We start from the raw sequence: 17,991 nt of genomic DNA, 5'->3' as shown, positions 1-17,991 counted from the left end.
AGGAAAGAAGGAAGGAGGAAGGAAGGAAAGAAATAGGAAGGGAGGAAGGAGAAGGAGGAAGGAAAGAAGGAAGGAGGAAGGAAGGAAGGAGTATGGAAAGAAGGAAGGAAAGAAGGGAGGAAGAAAAGGAGGGAAGGAAGGAAATAAATAAGGAAGGTAGATAGATAGACGGACGGAAAGAAAGACAGAAAGAAAGATGGAAAGAAAGACAGAAAAGAAAAAGGAAGGAAGGAAGGAAAGAAGGAAGGAAGGAATGAAAGAAGGAAGGAAGGAAAGAAAGAAAGAAGGAAGCAAAGAAGGAAGGAAAATTAAAGAAGGAAAGAAGGGGGAGAAGAGAAGAGAATGGAAGAGAAGAGGAGGAGGAACAGGAGGTGGGAGGCCACCACCACCTCTTCAGGGCCACCAAGGGCCCCTCACCAGCTACAAACCCCCCAAGGGCCAAACCTCCAGAGGGAAAGAAAGCCGCCCCCTCTTGCTGCTCTTGGATCCAGGCAGGTGCAGAGAAAGGCCACCTTGCTCCCAAGTCCGAGTCCTCCCTCCCTCCCCAGTCTCTCTCCCCCTCCCTCCCCCCTCAATGATCCGCCTTGACCCGGGGCCGGAGGACCAGCGCCCCCTCACCTGGGCATCGCCCCCTCTTCAAAGGCGCCTTTCCTTGGCAAGCGGGGGGGTCTGCCCGGGCCCCAAGTAGGCGCCCAGCCTCGCCGAGAAAGCCGCCGGCCGCCAACTGAAGCCCTCCGCGGCCCCTCCCGCCACGGGCTGGAGAGCTCCGGTCACCCGGAATAACGCCGGGACCCGGCGCTGCCCTCTGCGCAAGGGACGCCTGCCCCGCCTGGCTCCCTCCCAGCGCGGCTGCCCTCCGACCCCGTTTTCGGGACCCTGCAAGGAAGGAAGGTCCGCTTGGCTTCTTCCCCGCCCCCCGCTTCGGAACCCCGCCTGGCTGCCAAAGTTGCCCCGGGACGCTTCCAACTTCGGTCCGGGACCCGCTTCCAACGCCAGAGCCCCGGATCCCCCGGGAAGAATTGGGAGGCTTACCCCGGTGGAAAGCCCTGGTGCGACTCCGCGAACGGCTCCTCTGCCTCTGCAGCCGCGACCTGCGGAGCAGCCGGTAATAGTACGAGGGTCTTCCGCCACTTTTCCGGCCGTTCATCGACATCTCCTCCTTCGCACACACACACACCCGCCCGCGCACCCCGCTTTCCCCCCGCGCTCGGAGGGGCTCAGGAGGGCGCAGCCGGGCCAGCCCCGCCGAGGGGGGTCCCCAAGCCACGGGAGGGGTCCGGGAGTCCCCGAAGCGCCGCCGCCGCCGCCTCCCTCAGTCCAGCCATGAAGGGAGCTGCGGAGGAGAAAAGCCCGGTGCCTTCTCCGCCCCTCCCTGTCCCGCCCCGGGAAAGGCAGCATTTGAGGAACTGGGAAAGGAAGGAGGCTTGGAAAGGTTGGGGAGGGGTGTTGGGAGGGGTGGGGGGGGGAAGGAAGGAAGGCCCGGGCTGGATTCTGGCCTCGGCTGAAGGGCGCTGGGGAAGGCAGCCTCTCTCCCCCCACCAGCCCTCCCCCGTGCCAACACCCCTCCGCTGATCCCGGGGCGCGGGGAAGGGGAGCCTCACCACCGCCATCCCCGCTGCTCCGCCCCAAAGGGCCAGCCTTGCTCCGTCCAAAGCCACCCCCGCCCCCCAGCCAAACCTGGGGTGCCCCTGTTGCAACCTGCGGGGGCGTTTCTGAACCCCACTTTTACTCCCCGAGCAGGGAGGGAGGCTGTCAAAGACACAGCAAGGCTTTTGCTGGACCAGGCTGGTCAAGCTGGGTGCCTGGGAGGAGCCCACAGGAGGGGTGCAAAAGGACAGCGCTCTGTTTTCCTTCCCCCCTTACTAAGGTAGGCTGCTTCTGAACCTGGAGGCTCGATTCACAGCTCCCGGGCTGGCTTAGGAGGAGGAAAACCTTTCTGGCTGCAGCAGCAGATGCTACTTGGGCCCTGGCATCGCCCAGCTGCCCTGTCTGGGCAATCCATGCCGGGTTTTTGAGCTGCCCCTGAAAGAATCCCGAGCAACTTTCTTGAAAGGCTGGGGAGCCGGTTGGCTGCATCCAGGTCAAAGCCATCCATCCTGGCTGGTGGCTGGGCCCCTGGCTGGCAGCCAGGGAGGAGGCTGAGCTGGGCGGAAGCAGCTGCCCAAGGAGAGGGAGGGGCCTGGGCAGGGAGCCCCAGCTGCTGGCACCCGACATGGAAAGGGTCTCAGCACCCCCACCCCCAAAAAGTTCCTTCGAGAAACTTCAGCCTCCTGAACTGCAGCTGTGGCTGATGGGAAGAACTCTTCCTCTTAAGGCAGCAGCCCATAATACTCCCCACCCCGCTCCCAGGGCACAAGGAGTGTGGTCTCTTTCTGGGATGGGGGGGAGCTCTCCTCTCCAGCCCACCCCCAGGAAGGGCTCCCCAGCCAAGATGATGACTGGGTAAGGCCCACCTCGCCTTGCAGGGCTCGGATCCTTCCCAGCTTCCCAGTCGAAGTGGGGTTCAGATTTGGGGGAGCCCTTTAAGGCAGCTGCTCTAAAAACCCTCATGGGGCAGAAGGGAAAAAAGGGGGGAGCCCTTGTTGCCTCTAAAGTTCCCCCAAAAGGTAAATGTGAAAACCTGCCTCTCCATCCATCTCTCTCTCTCTCTCTCCCTTTCTTCCTCTTCCTCTCTCTCCCTTTCTCTCTCTCTCCTCTTTTCTCTCTCTTCCTCTCCCTCCCTCTCTCTCTCCTCTTTTCTCTCTCTCCCTCTCCCTCCCTCTCTCTCCCCTCTTTTCTCTCTCTTCCTCTCCCTCCCTCTCTCTCTCCTCTTTCTCTCTCTCCTCTCCCTCCCTCTCTCTCCCCTCCTCTCTCTCTCCTCTCCCTCCCTCTCTCTCTCCTCTTTCTCTCTCTCCCTCTCCCTCCTCTCTCTCTCTCTTTTCTCTCTCTCCCTCTCCTCCCTCTCTCTCTCCTCTTTTCTCTCTCTTCCTCTCCCTCCCTCTCTCTCTCCTCTTTTCTCTCTCTCCCCCCTCCCTCTCTCTCCCCTCTTTCTCTCTCTCCTCTCCCTCCCTCTCTCTCTCCTCTTTTCTCTCTCTCCTCTCCCTCCCTCTCTCTCTCCTCTTTTCTCTCTCTCCCTCTCCTCCCCCTCTCTCTCCTCTTTTCTCTCTCTTCCTCTCCCTCTCTCTCTCTCTCTGTCTCTCACACACACATACGTACACACAACAGCTTGGGTGTGCCTTGAATTTATGGCAGAAAGCTTTGTGGGATCCACAAGCTTGTCACCCCAACACGTGCCCCCCCCTCGGCCTCTTGGGACGGCAGCCCCCCGTTTAAAAAAAGGGGGGGCTGATGGAGGATCAGGTGCCCTTCTGTAAGACTGGTACTACTGAATCTGCTCTGACATCCCTTGGAAAGCAGCGTGCAACATTAAGTGGGATTTTTTTGGGGGGGGGGAAATGGGCAAAGAGACGGGGCGGGGGGAGAAGCACAAGTGGCCCCGAGCTTGGAAAAATGAGAATCGGAGCCAGACAGACAGGGAGGGTGGGCAACCCTCCTTCCCTCCCTGTCTGGCTCCGATTCTCATTTTTCCCAAGCAGAGGCCGCATCCTCTCCAGACCCCCCGAAGCCCCTGGACTGCCAGCCTCCTGGAGGTGGGGGGGGGTCTCTGCCCAGCTGAAGAGGGTCTGGCCAGACAGACCTTTGGCCCTCCCCACTCTGCCCCATGTGGGCAAAGACATTCAGCTCCATCCAGAGTCGGTGGCTGTCAACCCAAAGTACCCCAAGGGGCAGAAATCTGCACACCCCAGGGCTGAAACAATCCTGACAACCCTCTCTGTCCAAGAGGGAAGAGCCCGGACCAACAGGCTGAAGGGCTTCCAAAGCTCTTTGCCTTCCTTTCAGCCGCCCCCCCCCTCCCTAAAACTGGCTCTCTGTAACTGCCTGGGGGCCCCCCCAGACCCCTTCCACCTCCCTCTTCATCCTTCTCTGCCCCGCAACCACATTCTCCGTGTTCTAAACGTTGGAAAAAGCAGCATCTGGTACAAATATTCCAGCGTGAACATTTCTTCCCCCCACCCAAAGACCGCACGACAGACCTGCCCCCACTGCCCCCAGCCCCATTTTGATCTGGCATCCCATAAAAGAAAGGGGGAAAAAAAACCCCCTCATCTGTGAGCAATTAGTCTTCTGGCAGAGGCCGGCTGCTGCTACTCCGAAAGGAAACACTTTAAGAAAGTTTTGTTATGGCGGACTGGCCCAGACAGAGGAGGAGGAGGAGGAGGAGGAGGAGGAGGAGGAAGAGGAGGGAGAGGGGTGAGGGACCTAGATCCTCTACTTCTCATCTGGACTGGGGCACAATCCTCCTTTCTGCTTCCCTGAGTGAAAACAGATGTCTCTCTTTACCAACAGTTTCCCCCCCACCCCTTTTTCCAGATTTTTGAAATAAACCCTTGAAATAATACCCTGGGCAGAATTTCACTCCCCTCTACGAAGGGGCTCCTTGGTAAGTCTTCAGTCTCACTCTTTTGCACCCTTGCTGGCTTATTGTTATTTTTTTTAAGAGTTTTATTTGGGTTTTCACAAAACATACCAATACAAATAAAATATCTTTTTTTGAGAACAGCATGATCCTGGATTATCACTTCTCCATACAGACATAAACTCAATTGCATATTCATCTTATGTATTCTAATCCATATCTTATAACTCTCTTCACATTTTCTCAATAGTTTTTCCCTTCCCTTGTTTTCTGTAACCTTATTTTTTTAATTCTCTCATTCCTTTCTAAGTTCGATTACATATCTTTTTTCTAATTTTTCAACCTCTTTCTAATCAATATTTTTATACTTTTGTCTGTCCTGTTTACAATTTCATATTTTCTTTTCTCATAAAACAAATTTCCCCCTGTAGTTACTAGACCGGAGTGTAAACACCTTTGTATCTTTTTAATTATTATCCATTCAAATCTTATTTAAGATTTAATTTTATGCCTTTACCTTGCTGGCTTATTTTGAGCTCCGGAGTTCAGAGGGCACCTGGGCTCTCCTTTCCCAAGCCCTGGGAGTTGTTACCTGCCCAAGGCACCCCCTTCCTTGGCTGCTGCGTTCGTGCCCCGGAGGGTTGCAGCTGCATGCTTCATTCAGCATGCTCCTCACTGAGGACCTGGGCCTTGCGAGGGCTGCCCGCTCCCCTTCAGAGGCAGCTGGTCAGCCAGAGGAGATCAGCCACAGAACGGGCCGCAAGACTGAACTCAGGCAAAAACTCTGCCCTGGGCAAAGTCAACACACCAAAGCAGAACGACCCCTTGGGAGGATAATTAATTCTCCCTTGGAATGAGGCCCCCTGCCAGAATAAAAATTCTCCCACCTCCTCCACTGGATGCCCAGACGGCTGCTGCCTCTGCTGCCCTCTGGAGGAACAACTGCACATCAGCAACTGGGTGCACACCAGGAAACCACCATCCTGGTTGGACCAACCAACCTGGAGAACCGGTAGCAGAAATTTTGAGTTGTTTGGAGAACCGGCAAATCCCACCTCTGACTGGCCCCGTCCCCATCTACTCTCTGCCTCCCGTTGAGTCCCAGCTGATCGGCTGGGTCTCCTTTGGTTGCCCTGCACAGGAGAACGGAGCTGCAAAGCAGGACAGTGGGTGGGGAGGGAAGGGGGATTTTGCAGTATCCTTCCTCCAGGAGTGGGAGGAAGGTTACTGGAAGTTGATGGAGTGTTTACACTACAGTATCCTTCCCCTGGAGTGGGGTGGGAACGGAGATTTTACAGTATCCTTCCGCTGCCATGCCCACCAAGCCACGTTTGGTATTCTTGATTGACAAATCAAATAAACTTCATGTCTTTTCCCCACCATTCTCTCTCCCGCAAGAAGCTACCTGAGTGATGCGCTGCTTCTAAACATGGAGGCTCCCTTGCACTAACCTGTATAACACTAGATTCCACCAATCCCGGGGTTCCCCCCCACCTCAGAAAAACCTACTTTGGTGGCAGAAGGATTATTTTTCCATGAGGGAGGAGCTACATCCCATTCCCAGTAACTCCATGTCATGCCTGTGGTGGAGACTGACTCTGAGGGAGAGGAGGAACAGCCAACAGGGAGTGGAAGTGTGGCTCTGGAGGTTATGGAGGAGGCTGGGGAAGGGCAGAGGCCGGCTGGGCAGTCAGAGGAGGACCCAGGCCCATCCCCTCTCCATCCTAGGGCACGCAGGGAGGAGAGGATAAAGGAGAGACGTGGTCTCTTGGGGAGGAGAGGGCCTTGATCCTCTTCATGGGCTGCAGCTGTGACAACTGAATAAGAGGACGGACATGCGTATGGGCGAATGCTGGAAAGAAAGCTTGTTTTATTTTGGTCTGAAGTTATCTTGGTTGGCATCCTTCCAACAGACTGTGCCTTGTTATCTCCTTGAATTTGGTAACTACTTCTCTTGTTCCCTTGTGGAAATTTCATCATCGTCGTTTGTTTGGGTTTTTAATTTCACCTCTATCTGCTCACTAAGTTCGGACTGTATTGCTTTCTTTCGAAGACTATTTTTGAGTCCGTTTTATCTCCAGCTGAGAATTATTATTGAACAGTGGGGCCAAGTTGGGAGCCCTACAGGACATTTATTTACATTTTGGATTTTGTTCCGTTTGTGTTACGCTCCACTCCGGGTCATCACACTCCAGTGAACCCAGTCAGCAAAGGATGAGGGGGAAATGGGTGCTGGCAAAGTTCGTGAAGCCTTCAATGGTGTCTGACAGGCCAAAATGTCAAACAGGCCAAGTGAAGTCTGGGTGGGATAAGAGCGATCGATCCCTCCTTCCTCATCAGCCCCTGGGTGGAGGGATGGGGGTCCAAGGGAATATCAGCCCTCTCCCCTCCCCTCCAGGGGGTTTGGAGATGGGGACCAGACCAGAGCCCCCACGTGGAAGAATAAATCGCCCTCCCCGTTTCGCCCAATTATTTTCCACACTGGGATTGCTCTCTCAGGAATTTCCAAGTGTTTAATAAACAGCGCGAACTTCAGGCAATTAATTAAGGAAATTAAAATCCAGGCAAAGAATGAAAGAACGGCTCCATCAAGTCTAACAAGGCCACGCTCAGCAGTTAGCAGATGCCTCTTGGCCTCCCATCCAGACGGGACCCTCCCCATTTCAGAGGGCTTTCTCGTCCAGCGGTGCCTCTCCCCAAAGCCCCAGCAAGGCGGAAAGACCGCGGCACCGGGCAGAGAAAGGACCACAGGAGGAAGGAAAGGAAGAAGATGAGAGAGAGACGTGACTCCTCAGTGGATGCGGAGTCCAATCACAAAGCGGTTTAAGGAATTCTAGACCAGTTTCTGCCTTTCTGAAGAGCCCCCGGGCACCTTTCTGGAGGTAGGCTGCCTCTGAATGTGGAGGTTCCACCAAGAAAGCAGTTTGGAAGCGGAGTAGAACTGGAGGCAGAAAGGTGATTGGCCCTTAGCCGGTGGGGGAAGAGAAATGTTGGTGGGTGGGCATTAGATTTGTTCCAGCAGGTTTATTGGCAAGCCGCCTGAGGGAGGGTCTGCATTTCCCCCCTCCCCCAAGGCTTTCGGGCCGCCATTGGCCAAACACCAATAAACTTGTTTTACACAGTGAATAAGCAACTCTGGCAGGCGATAAATCGCAAAAGTAATGTTACACACGGGTTTTTTTTTTCCTCCCACTGTCTGCAGAGTCACACTTTGCTGCTTGAGCATTTGTGCAAAACAAGCCCAGCTTTCATTGCTAATAAAACATGGCATTAATTATGCGGCAGAAGAAATGGGAATATCTCGAAATGGCAACCTGCCAGCCCTCTCCCCCCCCCCCCCCGGCTCCCCCATTTGTTCATTCACAGATTTCTTTGTCTTAACAGCAACGGAGAGAGACGTGTTTTCAGGACGCAGCCAATATCCGAAATATTATTCCAAGAAAGAGAGAAAGAAAGAGGAAGGAAGGAAGGAAGGAAGGAAGGAAGGAAGGAAGGAAGGAAGGAAGGAAGGAGGGAGGGGGAGGGAGGGAGGGAGAAAAGAAAGGAAGGAAGACAGACAGACAGACAGAAAGAAAGACAGGAAATAAAAGGAAGGAAGAAGGAAGAAAGAAAGATGGACAGAAAGAAAGGAAGGAGGGAAGGAAGACAGACAGACAGAAAGAAAGACAGACATGAAAGAAAGAAAAGGAAGGAAGGAAGACAGACAGAAAGAAAGAAAGACAGGAAAGAAAGGAAGGAAGGAAGACAGACAGAAAGAAAGAAAGACAGGAAAGAAAGAAAAGAAAGAAAAGGAAGACAGAAAGAAAGAAAGACAGGAAGGAAGGAAGACAGAAAGAAAGAGAGAAAGAAAAAGACAGGAAAGGAAGAAAAGAAAGAAAAGAAGAAAGACAGATAGACAGAAAGAAAGACAGGAAGGAAGACAGGAAGGAAGGAAGACAGAAAGAAAGACAGAAAGGAAGGAAGACAGGAAAGAAAGAAAAGAAAGGAAGGAAGACAGACAGACAGAAAGACAGACAGAAAGGAAAGAAAGAAAAAGCTATTATTTGCAGATGCATTAAGTGTTTCTAATAGAGTGCAGAACTAAAAATATGAAACTAGAGTCTGTTTTCTTTTTAAGCGGTTTCAAAGTCAAAGCTCCCAGCCCCCCCAATGAGTTTAATTGTGCACATCAGGCACGGTTCTGATTTAATTCTGAATGAAGTGAGGGAACCATCGGCTTCAATGAACTGGCGAGGCACGATTGCATCCCAGGGGCCAGTTCCAATGGAAAACACCTCCCCACCCCCACTTTTTTAAAAAAATGGCAACAGGGTTTGCTCTGTTGGTTGAATTTCACCTGGGAGGTGCAGGTTTGATTCCGCCCAAGGTGATAGGGCTACCTGCCCAAATGGGGAAAGGATGCAAAATTAGCCACTCAGCTTGGAGACGTGTCACCTGCAGATAATAATAACAGCTTATCTCAGTGAATCCACTGGATCAGTGGTGATCCTATGCAGATCCAGTCGGGACTTCAAGGGAGTTTGCAACGAGGTCAGAATTTAAGAGACAGTGACCAACGCGGGAAGACAGAAATCTCGAGAGGAAGAGCTGGAAAGTGGACCCCTCTCATCCTGTTCCTCTACCTCGAAGCCCCCTACCCATTCAAAGGCAAAGGCCTGTCTGGCTACCCAGCCTAGTTCTTGCCGCGTTTGCCATCAAGCATCTACAGGAAAGGAGGCATCGCAGGGGATCCGAATACTTGCCCCAAGCGGTTCCAAAATGCGACCATCTGATACCCAGAGGTGGACTTGCTCTGGACATCAAAGCTCATTGGATTCAGCTTTTGGTGAGCTGGTTTAAGCCTCCTTCATCTCCCAAGCATTGGGGGCTTTGCCAAGTTTGGAGGATGCATTTATTCTCAGCCTGTGCCGGTTGCTGGCGGCTGTAAAGCCACCTGGGAGAGGGAGCCCTTGAGATTCTAGGCTTAGACAACCTTGAAGTACGGCGGCTAATTGGACTTAAGCATAGTACATAAAATCCTATGTTACAACGTCTTACCAGTTAATGAATATTCCAGCTTTAACCGCAACAACACAAGAGCACACAACAAATATAAACTAAATGTAAACCACTCCAAACTTGACTGCAGGATTTCAGCAACAGAGCGGTCAGTGTCTGGAACTCACTACCTGATTCTGTTGTTACATCCTCTAACCTCCACTCCTTTATCCTCAAACTAACCACCATTGACCTCACCCCACTCCTAAGAGGTCTGTAAGGGACGTGCATAAGTGCACCATAGGTGCCTACGGTCCCTGTCCTATTGTCCCCAATTCTTCATACCTATTTCCTGTATTCTTGCTCATATTTATTCGTATGCCTATCATCTTGTAAGCGATTGACAAATCAAATAAATAAAATAAAAAATAAAGGAAGGAAGGAAAGAAGGAAGGGAGGGAGGGAGGAGGGAGGAGAACAGGGAAGGAGGAGGAAGGAGAACAGGGAAGGGGAAGGAAGGAAGAAAGGAAGGAAGGAAGGAAGGAAGGAGAGAAAACGGAGGGAGGAGAAAAAAGAAGGGAGGAAGGAAGGAAGGAAGGAAGGAAGGAAGGAAGGAAGGAAGGAAAGGAAGGGAGAGAATACCCATTCCTAAAAGGTCTGTAAGTGGTGTGCATAAGTGCACCATTATGCCTACCGTCCCTTGTCCTATTGTCCCCAATTATAAGTTCCTATTTCTTATATTTAAACTTGTGTTTATTCTTATTTCTATTGTATTGTAAGCTTTTGACAAAATAAATAAGTAATAAAGGGATTTTTGGAGGGAGTCTGGAAAGACCAAGAGAAAAAAGGGATGAACTTAGAATAATAGGGTTTGGAGGGACCTTGGAGATCTTCTAGTCCAGCCCCTGGTCAAGCAAGAGACCCTGCACCATTAGAACTTCCTTTTGTTGTGTTCCTGCTAACAGGCTGACCAGGGTGACCTCTGCATGCCCACGTTGGGGGCTTGGGCCCAGCTCAACCCAACCCCCCGCCCCCAGCAGCTCTTTAGTTCGTCCTCCTCGGATTAGCCTGGAAGGTCACTGCTCAAGACTCAGAGGAGGGTGAGAAATTCCGTAGCAGAGGAGAGATCAACTGGGAGGGAGGCTCGGTCCCTGCGGATCAGATAACCCCAAGTAGGGAAAGGAACGCTGGCTGCAGCGGAGGCAGATGAGGTTAGGGGTCAGAGAAGCAAGGGGGGGCCCTACCCAGACCCCTGCCTCTGGGGATGATGAGCACGGACCCTCCAGGGCCCCCTTGTCTGGATTTCCTCCCTTCCCTCCCTCCCTCCCTCCCTCCCTCCTTCCTTCCTTCCTTCCTTCCCTCCCTCCCCACTTCTTTCCTTCCTTCCTTCCTTTCCTTCTTTCCTTCTTCCTTCCTTCCTTCCCTCCCTCCCTCCTTCCTTCCTTCCTTCCTTCCTTCCCTCCCTCCCTCCCTCCTTCCTTCCTTCCTTCCTTCCCTTCCTTCTTTTCTTCCTTCCTTCCCCCTTCCTTCCTTCCTTCCTCCTTTCCTCCCTTTCTTCCCTCCTTTCTTCCCTCCCTACTTCTTTCCCTCTCTCCTTCCTTCCCACCCTTCTTCCCTCCTTCCTTCCTTCCTTCCTTCCTTCCTTCCTTCCTTCCTTCCTTCCTTCCTTCCTTCCTTCCTCCCTCCTCCTCCCTCCCTCCCTCCCCTCCCTCCCTTCCTTCCTTCCTTCCATCCATCCATCCATCCATCCATCCATCCTTCCAGAAAGATCGATGCCTGAATATTCCCACCAAACTCCTGGCTACCTTTACATGTTTCTAAGCAGGACCAAATCGGATGGAAGAAGGACAAAGGTGGCCCTTAAGACTCTCCCTCTGGCCTTTTCTTGTTGGGGGGATAAGAATGGGGAGAAAGAGAAAAAGAAAGGGAAAGGCGGAGCTCAGAGAGAGGCAGCGAGGAAGGAGATGTGTGCCATGCAATGGGGATCTGCGGGTCGCCCACTCCTTCTGCTGGCTCTTTTGAAAGATGCGGGGGGGCCCCCCTCAATGCTGCAGAATCTCCTTTAAAAGGAGCCTGTTTGCATGCTAAGATGTGTGTGCGCGTGTATGCGTGCACCCGTGCATCCATGGGCCCTTAGCAGCTGCAGATTTCTTTTCGCACAACACGTGCGTTGCCAGCAGCTGAGTTTTCACTGGGGGCTCGCGCTGCTGCGCGCCTGCCATCAAACAAACTGGGGAAGGGTGGGGGGGCAGCTGTTTGGGGAGAGGAGGGGGGAGGGAAAGAAGGAAGGAAGGTGCCCCGCAGTTGTGCCAGGCTGCAGACCGGGAGTGGGGAGGAGGACGCCGGAGACGCCTCACATGCCCCAAGAAATTACAAGTGTCAGAACCGGAAGTCTCCAAGATATGACAGCCCTGTTTCTGTCCACAGAGACCCCCCACCCCACACCAGGGACGTTCTCCAAGAAGCTTTTGACTGTCAGGGAGAAGGAGGGGAGGGGGCTCACAGGGGGCATTGGGGAAACCAAACGGGACGCAGCCCGACGCCAAATAGGCAGGAGGAGGAGAGCCAGCTGGCAGCCGAGGGTGAAGAGGAGCGAGGGGCCAGCTGTGTTCTTGGCATGGGCACATATACCCAGGATGACCCCTCAGTGCACCTTGACCCATGGAAGGTTCCCACCCTTCCCCCCCCCACATTCCCCCACACCCACTTAGGGGCCCGGGGGGGCTTGCTGTGCGATGCACACTCAGCTCACGATTTGCACCAAAGGGGGGGGGATTCAGCCTCCCCCCAACACCCCAGTTAAAGAGGGAGGTGCAAATCCAGCCTGCCAACTTCAGCATCTCTCTCTCTACACACACACACACAGACACACACCACAAGTTTCTGGGCCCAGATGGATCTGCCTAAAATAGAAGGCTGGAAGACCACGTACGAACGAGAGCCAGGCCTGCAAAAAGGCGTTTTCTCCCTCAGCCGTTTGGTTCTCAGCCGAGATGGCAACAGCTCCTGCCTGCCTGCCTTCCTCCCACACTCGGCTTCCTCTGCCAATCTCCCCTCTCTTCTCCACCGACATCACCCCCCCCCCCGCTGCAGCCGTGGGGCTCTTCCTTCCTTCAAGAGGCCCACCGTTTGCCAGCCCCCGCCCTACCCCCCACCCCCCAGCCCTCTTCCTTTGGCAGGAGCCTTGGAGCACAATCCGGGACCCGGCAGCCGCTTCGGCACAAGCCTTTGGCCAAAGGAAAACTCCCCCCCACACCCCAACAGCAACACTTATAGAGGGTGGGAGCCGGCCAATCTTACGGGCCTCTTTCCACGTCCGTCCCCACCCCCCAATCTCTTTGGGTCGGAAAGAAGGCCCCGTGTCAGCTGCCTCCGATCCAGGACTCCCTTTCTCCTCTGGGCTCTCTTGCAGTTTCAATGCCAGCCAGGATTCTTGTCCCAAGGAAGGAAGGAAGGGAGGGAGGGAGGGAGGGAGGGAGGGAGGGAAGAAAGGAACGAAGGAAGGGAGGGAGGGAGGGAAGAAGGAAGGAAAGGAGGAGAAGGGAGGGAGGGAGGGAAGAAAGGAAAGAAGAAAGGAAGAAAGGAAGGAGGGAAGGAAGGAGAGAAGGAAGGAGGGAAGGAAGGAGGGAAGGAAGAAAAGAAGGAAGGAAGGAAGGAAAAGGAAAGAAGAAAGGAAGAAAAGAAGGAAGGAGGGAAGGAAGGAAGAAAGAAGAGAAGAAAGAAAAGAAGGAAGGAGGGAGGGAAGGAAGGAAGGAAGGAAGGAAGAAAAGAAGGAAGGAGGGAAGGAAGGAAGGAGGGAAGGAAGGAAGGACATCTGAAAGGGAGCATTTTTTGAAAGACCACCCTTCCATTTATAACCTTACGATTCCACTAGGTTCTCAGCATATTTTCTACCTGCTGAACAGCTCCCAGTCGGGCCCTCACAAGGCCACGTCCTTGCTCACAACAAACCCCGCAGAAGCAAAAGCCTCTTTTAGTGCCGGACATTAACGGCATCAGTCCTCGGCTGAGTTACTCAACCTGCCCCCCCCGCCCCCCGGATACCTGGCCCCCCAGGCCAGGCCCCCAACCCCAAGCACCTTGGGAGTCCAAAGTGCTTGGCCTGTCCCTCGAGATCCCTTTCCAAGCCAGCCCCGAGCAAAGCCCAGGCTGGGGGGGGGGCTCAGCAGCTTGTTCCCCACCCCCAAAACACGAAGGGGGGAGGGTCCCACCTAGATCAGAGCCCCTTACCCCGCGAACCGTCCTCTTGGTCCGATGGATGATCCGGTTCCATGGCTTCTAGAAACGCAGCTGTCCGGCCGAGGTGGGCGGAGGGGAGGGTGGATGGACCCTCAGCAGGCCAAGGCAGACCCCTCTCCGGTGCTCATCCTCGGAGCCGCCAGCCGATCCCCCTGATTCAGAAGCTCCGGCCAGCTCCCGAAGGGGACGCCTCTCTTCCTTGGCATGGCACAGCCTGGCAGCTCTCCGGATCGGACGGTTGACCTTTGAGTCCGGCTGGCCCTTGTCCAGCCCTGAGGCCGGAGAGGCATCTCTGGCCCTCCCTGCGCCAAGCCCTCCCTTCCCTCCCAGGGGGTGGAAAGAAAGTCCCAGGGCTGCCCAGGGGGGCTGAAGAGGGGAGGGCAAAGCGGGGGTGGGTTGGGCCAAGGGCAGTCTCTAAAGCCCCCTTCTTGGCACCACACAAGGCGCTACAAGGAAGGGCGCTGTGAGCGAAGGAGGATTTGGCCTCCACCAAGAACAGCCCCAGTGACCTCTGCTGCCTCTCGGGACGCCGGACCCCTCCTCCTCTGGCTCAGAAGGTCTGCAATGCCCAACGTCCAGCCGCGAATCTGTCCTCCACCAGGCTGGGAAGGAGCTGAGCTGTTCACACCCTCCTAGCTGTCCCTCGGTGCCTCCTTCCCGCAGCTCCGTCTCCGGCTTGGGTTCCTTTAGTGAGCTGCGTTGTGGTAGCTGCTGCTGCCGCTGCCGGCGGTGTCAGCGTGGGCTTCAGCGCTGCCCAGCCTTTGCCAAGAGCTGCGCACGTTGCTGCCTGCTCTTGGCAACCGGGAGGCAACGTGGGCCCGAATGGCTCCGGAGGCCCCCGCTAGCTCCATCCCACCTCTTCGGGAGAGATGGAGGAGGAAGCTGGCCTCTGGGCTCTCTGTGCCCTGGTGGAGAGTCCAGCTTCCCAGAGGGACAGCGGAAGGTCTGTGTTGCACAGATTGAGGCCGCTCAGGGGGAGGGCAGCCACGTGGCCCAGTTTGGGGGTTGGGGAGAAGAACTGGAAATGGAGATTTGGCTTGGCTCTTTCTGCTCTCCGCTGACCGGATATTCCACAAAGCTGTAAACAAGCGGCTGTTTCTGTCAAAGGCCAATCCCCCACAAGCCGGCTTCCCATTAAGCCACGATTGGCACGAAGAGGGGTTTGCCGGACAAGACTCAGCCCAGGCTCTGCAGATGAGTGTCTAGGTCAGGGGTCTCCAACCTTGGCAACTTTAAGACTTGTGGACTTCAACTCCAGAGTTCCTCAGCCAGCAAAGCTGGCTAAACCCAGCTAAACCCAACCAGCTAAGCCCTGGTCTAGGTGACCAACCCTTTCCTAACAAGGCTGAGAAGCTGCAAGCTCATCTTCCGAGGGATGCAGGTCTGGGCGTTCTCCTCCTTTGAAAGACAGCGAGCCCTTCTGGCGTTCCCGGAGCTGGCACGGTACTTCCCGGTTCAGAGCAGTCTACCTCGGTGGGCGGGCGCTGGTGCCCAGCTTTCTAACGGCTCCGGACGCCTGGTGAGACGAGGAAGCTCCTGCCTCCCCCCATACAGGAGCGGAGAAAAGAGAGTGGAGGTCATCCAGGCGGCCCAAATGAGATCAAATAGCCGTGTCTTTGGCTCCGGCGGCAGCGATGGCCTGCTGGGGGCAGAGGAAGCCGTTAGAAGCAGGAAAGGAAATGAACTCTCGGAGGCTGCAGGGATGGTCTTGAGCCTCGGGAAGGGCAGGGAAGGCCCTCGGCCACTGGCCTGGGGCAAAAACCCTCCCAGCTGGCCCAGCAACAAACCCAGGCCTCCCTGGAGGTTCAGCCCTCTGCCCAGTTGGCACAGCCCCCCACCCACAGCTGCCATCTACCCCCCTTCGATGTCCCCGATGATCCCGGTTGGCCCCACGAATGTCTCCCCCAGAAGCCCCCTTCTCTGTCAAGGCGTGAGAGTTCCCCCCTAAAGAAACAGGCCCCTCTTTTTCTACCTCCTCTTCTTCCTCCTCCTCCTCCTCCTCCTCTCTCTGGGGGCTGTGGCTGCGATTGGGGGAGGGTGGCCCAGGGCAGGGCAGGGGTGCCGGTGTCCCCTTCTTCCTCACATCCTCCCCCCACGAGCTGTGGAAGGTTCTGAAGGGGAAAGGGGAGGGGCATATAGGCCCCCTCCATCCCCCAAGGCCATCCACTCGCAGGAGGCAAAGCCCCCCGTGTACAGGTTGCTTAGCAATGCAGTGTGGGAAGAATTTGGCTCGCCAAGAGGGTTACGGGAAAGGCAGCGCCTAACGTTTGGCAGCTCTGCCCACCTCCGTCAGCAAGTGAGATAAAGGAGCAGTGGGGCAGATGAAGAGGTGGCTTAGGAGGAGGAGGAGGAGGAGGGGGCAGGAGGGAGGAGGGAAAGGGAGGAGGAGGGAGGAGGAGAGAGAGAGGAGGGAGGAGGAAGTGGTTTCCCATGCTGGCATTTGGCCAAACCCCCGATGGCCCGCCTCCCTCCGCTGCCTGCCCATCATCTGGCACAATCCGGGCTTTGTCCCTCGGCCGGCCTGTCTCAGGATGCAGGAAAAGCCAGTTCTGGGTTGGTGGGGGGAGCCTCACAGAGTCACGTTCAGCGGCACGCACCCCGAGAAGGAGCGTGCAGGGCAGGCCCACCGGCCAGAACCAGGGAAGGGAGGCAGCAGCAGGGGGTGGTGGTGGCAGGAAAGGGGGCTTGGTGGAGGGCAGCCAAAGACACCCCAGCCTGGCCTCTCTGCAGGGCCCCCCTGCTGCTGACCCGAATCCTTTTGCGGTGACATTCAGATGACGGCACAACTTTTCACCCCTGGAAAGCAGGAGCGACATTTTCCACCTTGGAAGTCCCAGCTCCGTCCCTGTGGAAGTGGTGTGTCGGCCCCAGGCTTCCCAAGATAGACTACCTCCCTCCCTCTCTCTCTTTCTCTCTGTCTCTGTCTCTGTCTCTGTCTCTCTCTCTCCAAGGTGAGTTTTGGATGGCTTGCTTCCATCCATGAAAGGGGTCTGAGCGCCCTCTGCTGGCACTGACAAGCATCTGGTCAAAGACGGGAAGACTTGGTTTCCGTTCAGACACGCCGGACAAATCCACAAATCCAAGGGTCCCCGTCTTCTCCTTCTCCTCCTTCTTGCATTTCCCCGAGTGCAACCTTGTGGAAACATCGACCTTCAAACAAGGAAGGGGCTTAGTCACCACAACAAACAATCAAGAAAGCCAAGTTGGGAGAAGTCTGCTTTTCCACTGACCACTAGGGGGTGCAGCCGAAGCGGAATTGGACTCCCTCTCCTCTCCCCCACCCACCCACCCCCAAAAAGCCCCACTGGGGTTTCTGGCTTTCGTTTAAACAACGCCGTCCCTGAAATGCAGCAGTCGAAGCAAGCAGAGAGATCGACCATCTGGGGTTTTCTTTCGCAACGAGAACCTCTCCGAATGATCCACTTGGATCCTTGAGGCAGGAGGGGGGGCTGGGTTGGTGGTGCCAGGAACAACAGCAGAGCCCTTAATTCCCTGCCAAGGATGACCTACATGTGGACAGCCCAGTCTGTCTCCGGACGAGGAGACCCCCCTCCCTCTCGTTTGTGGCCGTAGCAAGGAAGGAGACAGTCCTTGCCCGTCGGCTAGCAAAAGGGAAGGACGCTGAGGCTCCGGCCTCAGAAGGGGCGGAGGGCGGGCCGAGGCCCCCAGAAGCCAAGGAAGAGGCGAGAACGTATTCACGCCCGATCTGTAAACAACTGCGTTGGGCGTTGCGCCCAACTATGGCTGGTGGAGCACATTGGCCAACGACAGAAGTTTTGGTTCCCTGAGAACAAGTGCCAGCAAGCCTTCCCGCCATCTCGCGATGACGCCCAACAAGAACTGCCACCCCCTGACCTTTCGAAGTTTTGGCTGCCTGTCCAAATATGAGCTACGAAAACAAAACCGGTGTTGGCAAAAGGTCTGAACGTGCCCGCGTCTCAGTTTCACGCCAGGTTTTTGCCCTCGGGCAATTGTTTAGGGCTTTGGAGACACTCAGAAGGTGGCGGGCAAGAATGCCGGGAGCAGAGACAATGGTTTTCTGTTAAGTGGGGTGGTGGTAGTGGGGCTGGTTCACCTTGGTGCTCAGGTAGCAGGATGGGAAGTGAAGGGCTCAGAGAGCTGGACAGGGCTACGCTCTGGAGAGGGACGGCCGGGAACCAAGAGAGGAGAGGGGAAGCCCTGGGTTAGCCCCCCACCCCAGCATGTTTCTTATTATGCTAGGTTTAGAAAACCCCACTATAGAAAACCTCAGCTACAGAATTATCAGAGAAGCCATAGAGATTGAAAAAAGACCTGAAAGCATGAATAGAAGAGATGAT

General features: G+C 55.1%; 1 protein-coding gene across 3 annotated transcripts in view; it reads right to left on the bottom strand.

Annotated features, from left to right (window-relative positions):
* DAB2IP (DAB2 interacting protein) overlaps window positions 1–13,823 on the bottom strand; it is a 74,888-nt gene extending 61,065 nt beyond the window's left edge. For 2 of the 3 annotated variants that reach the window (XM_026712337.2, XM_087914540.1), the window contains exon 1: window positions 1,033–1,374. In XM_026712337.2, coding sequence (XP_026568122.2) covers window positions 1,033–1,153 — 121 coding nt within the window. In that variant the 5' untranslated portion in view covers window positions 1,154–1,374. Of the gene's footprint in view, window positions 1–1,032; window positions 1,375–13,663 lie in introns of those variants that run through there. The other variant, XM_026712334.2, reaches the window with a different exon arrangement.
* Window positions 13,824–17,991: the final 4,168 nt, after the last annotated feature.

The sequence above is a fragment of the Pseudonaja textilis genome, chromosome 17 (genome assembly GCF_049901715.1).
Source record: "Pseudonaja textilis isolate UNSWEBS1 chromosome 17, rPseTex1.2, whole genome shotgun sequence".
In the NCBI taxonomy this organism is placed as follows: domain Eukaryota; kingdom Metazoa; phylum Chordata; class Lepidosauria; order Squamata; family Elapidae; genus Pseudonaja; species Pseudonaja textilis.
The sequence above is the reverse complement of the archived record's forward strand: the minus strand, read 5'-3'. Positions and strand labels throughout refer to the sequence as shown.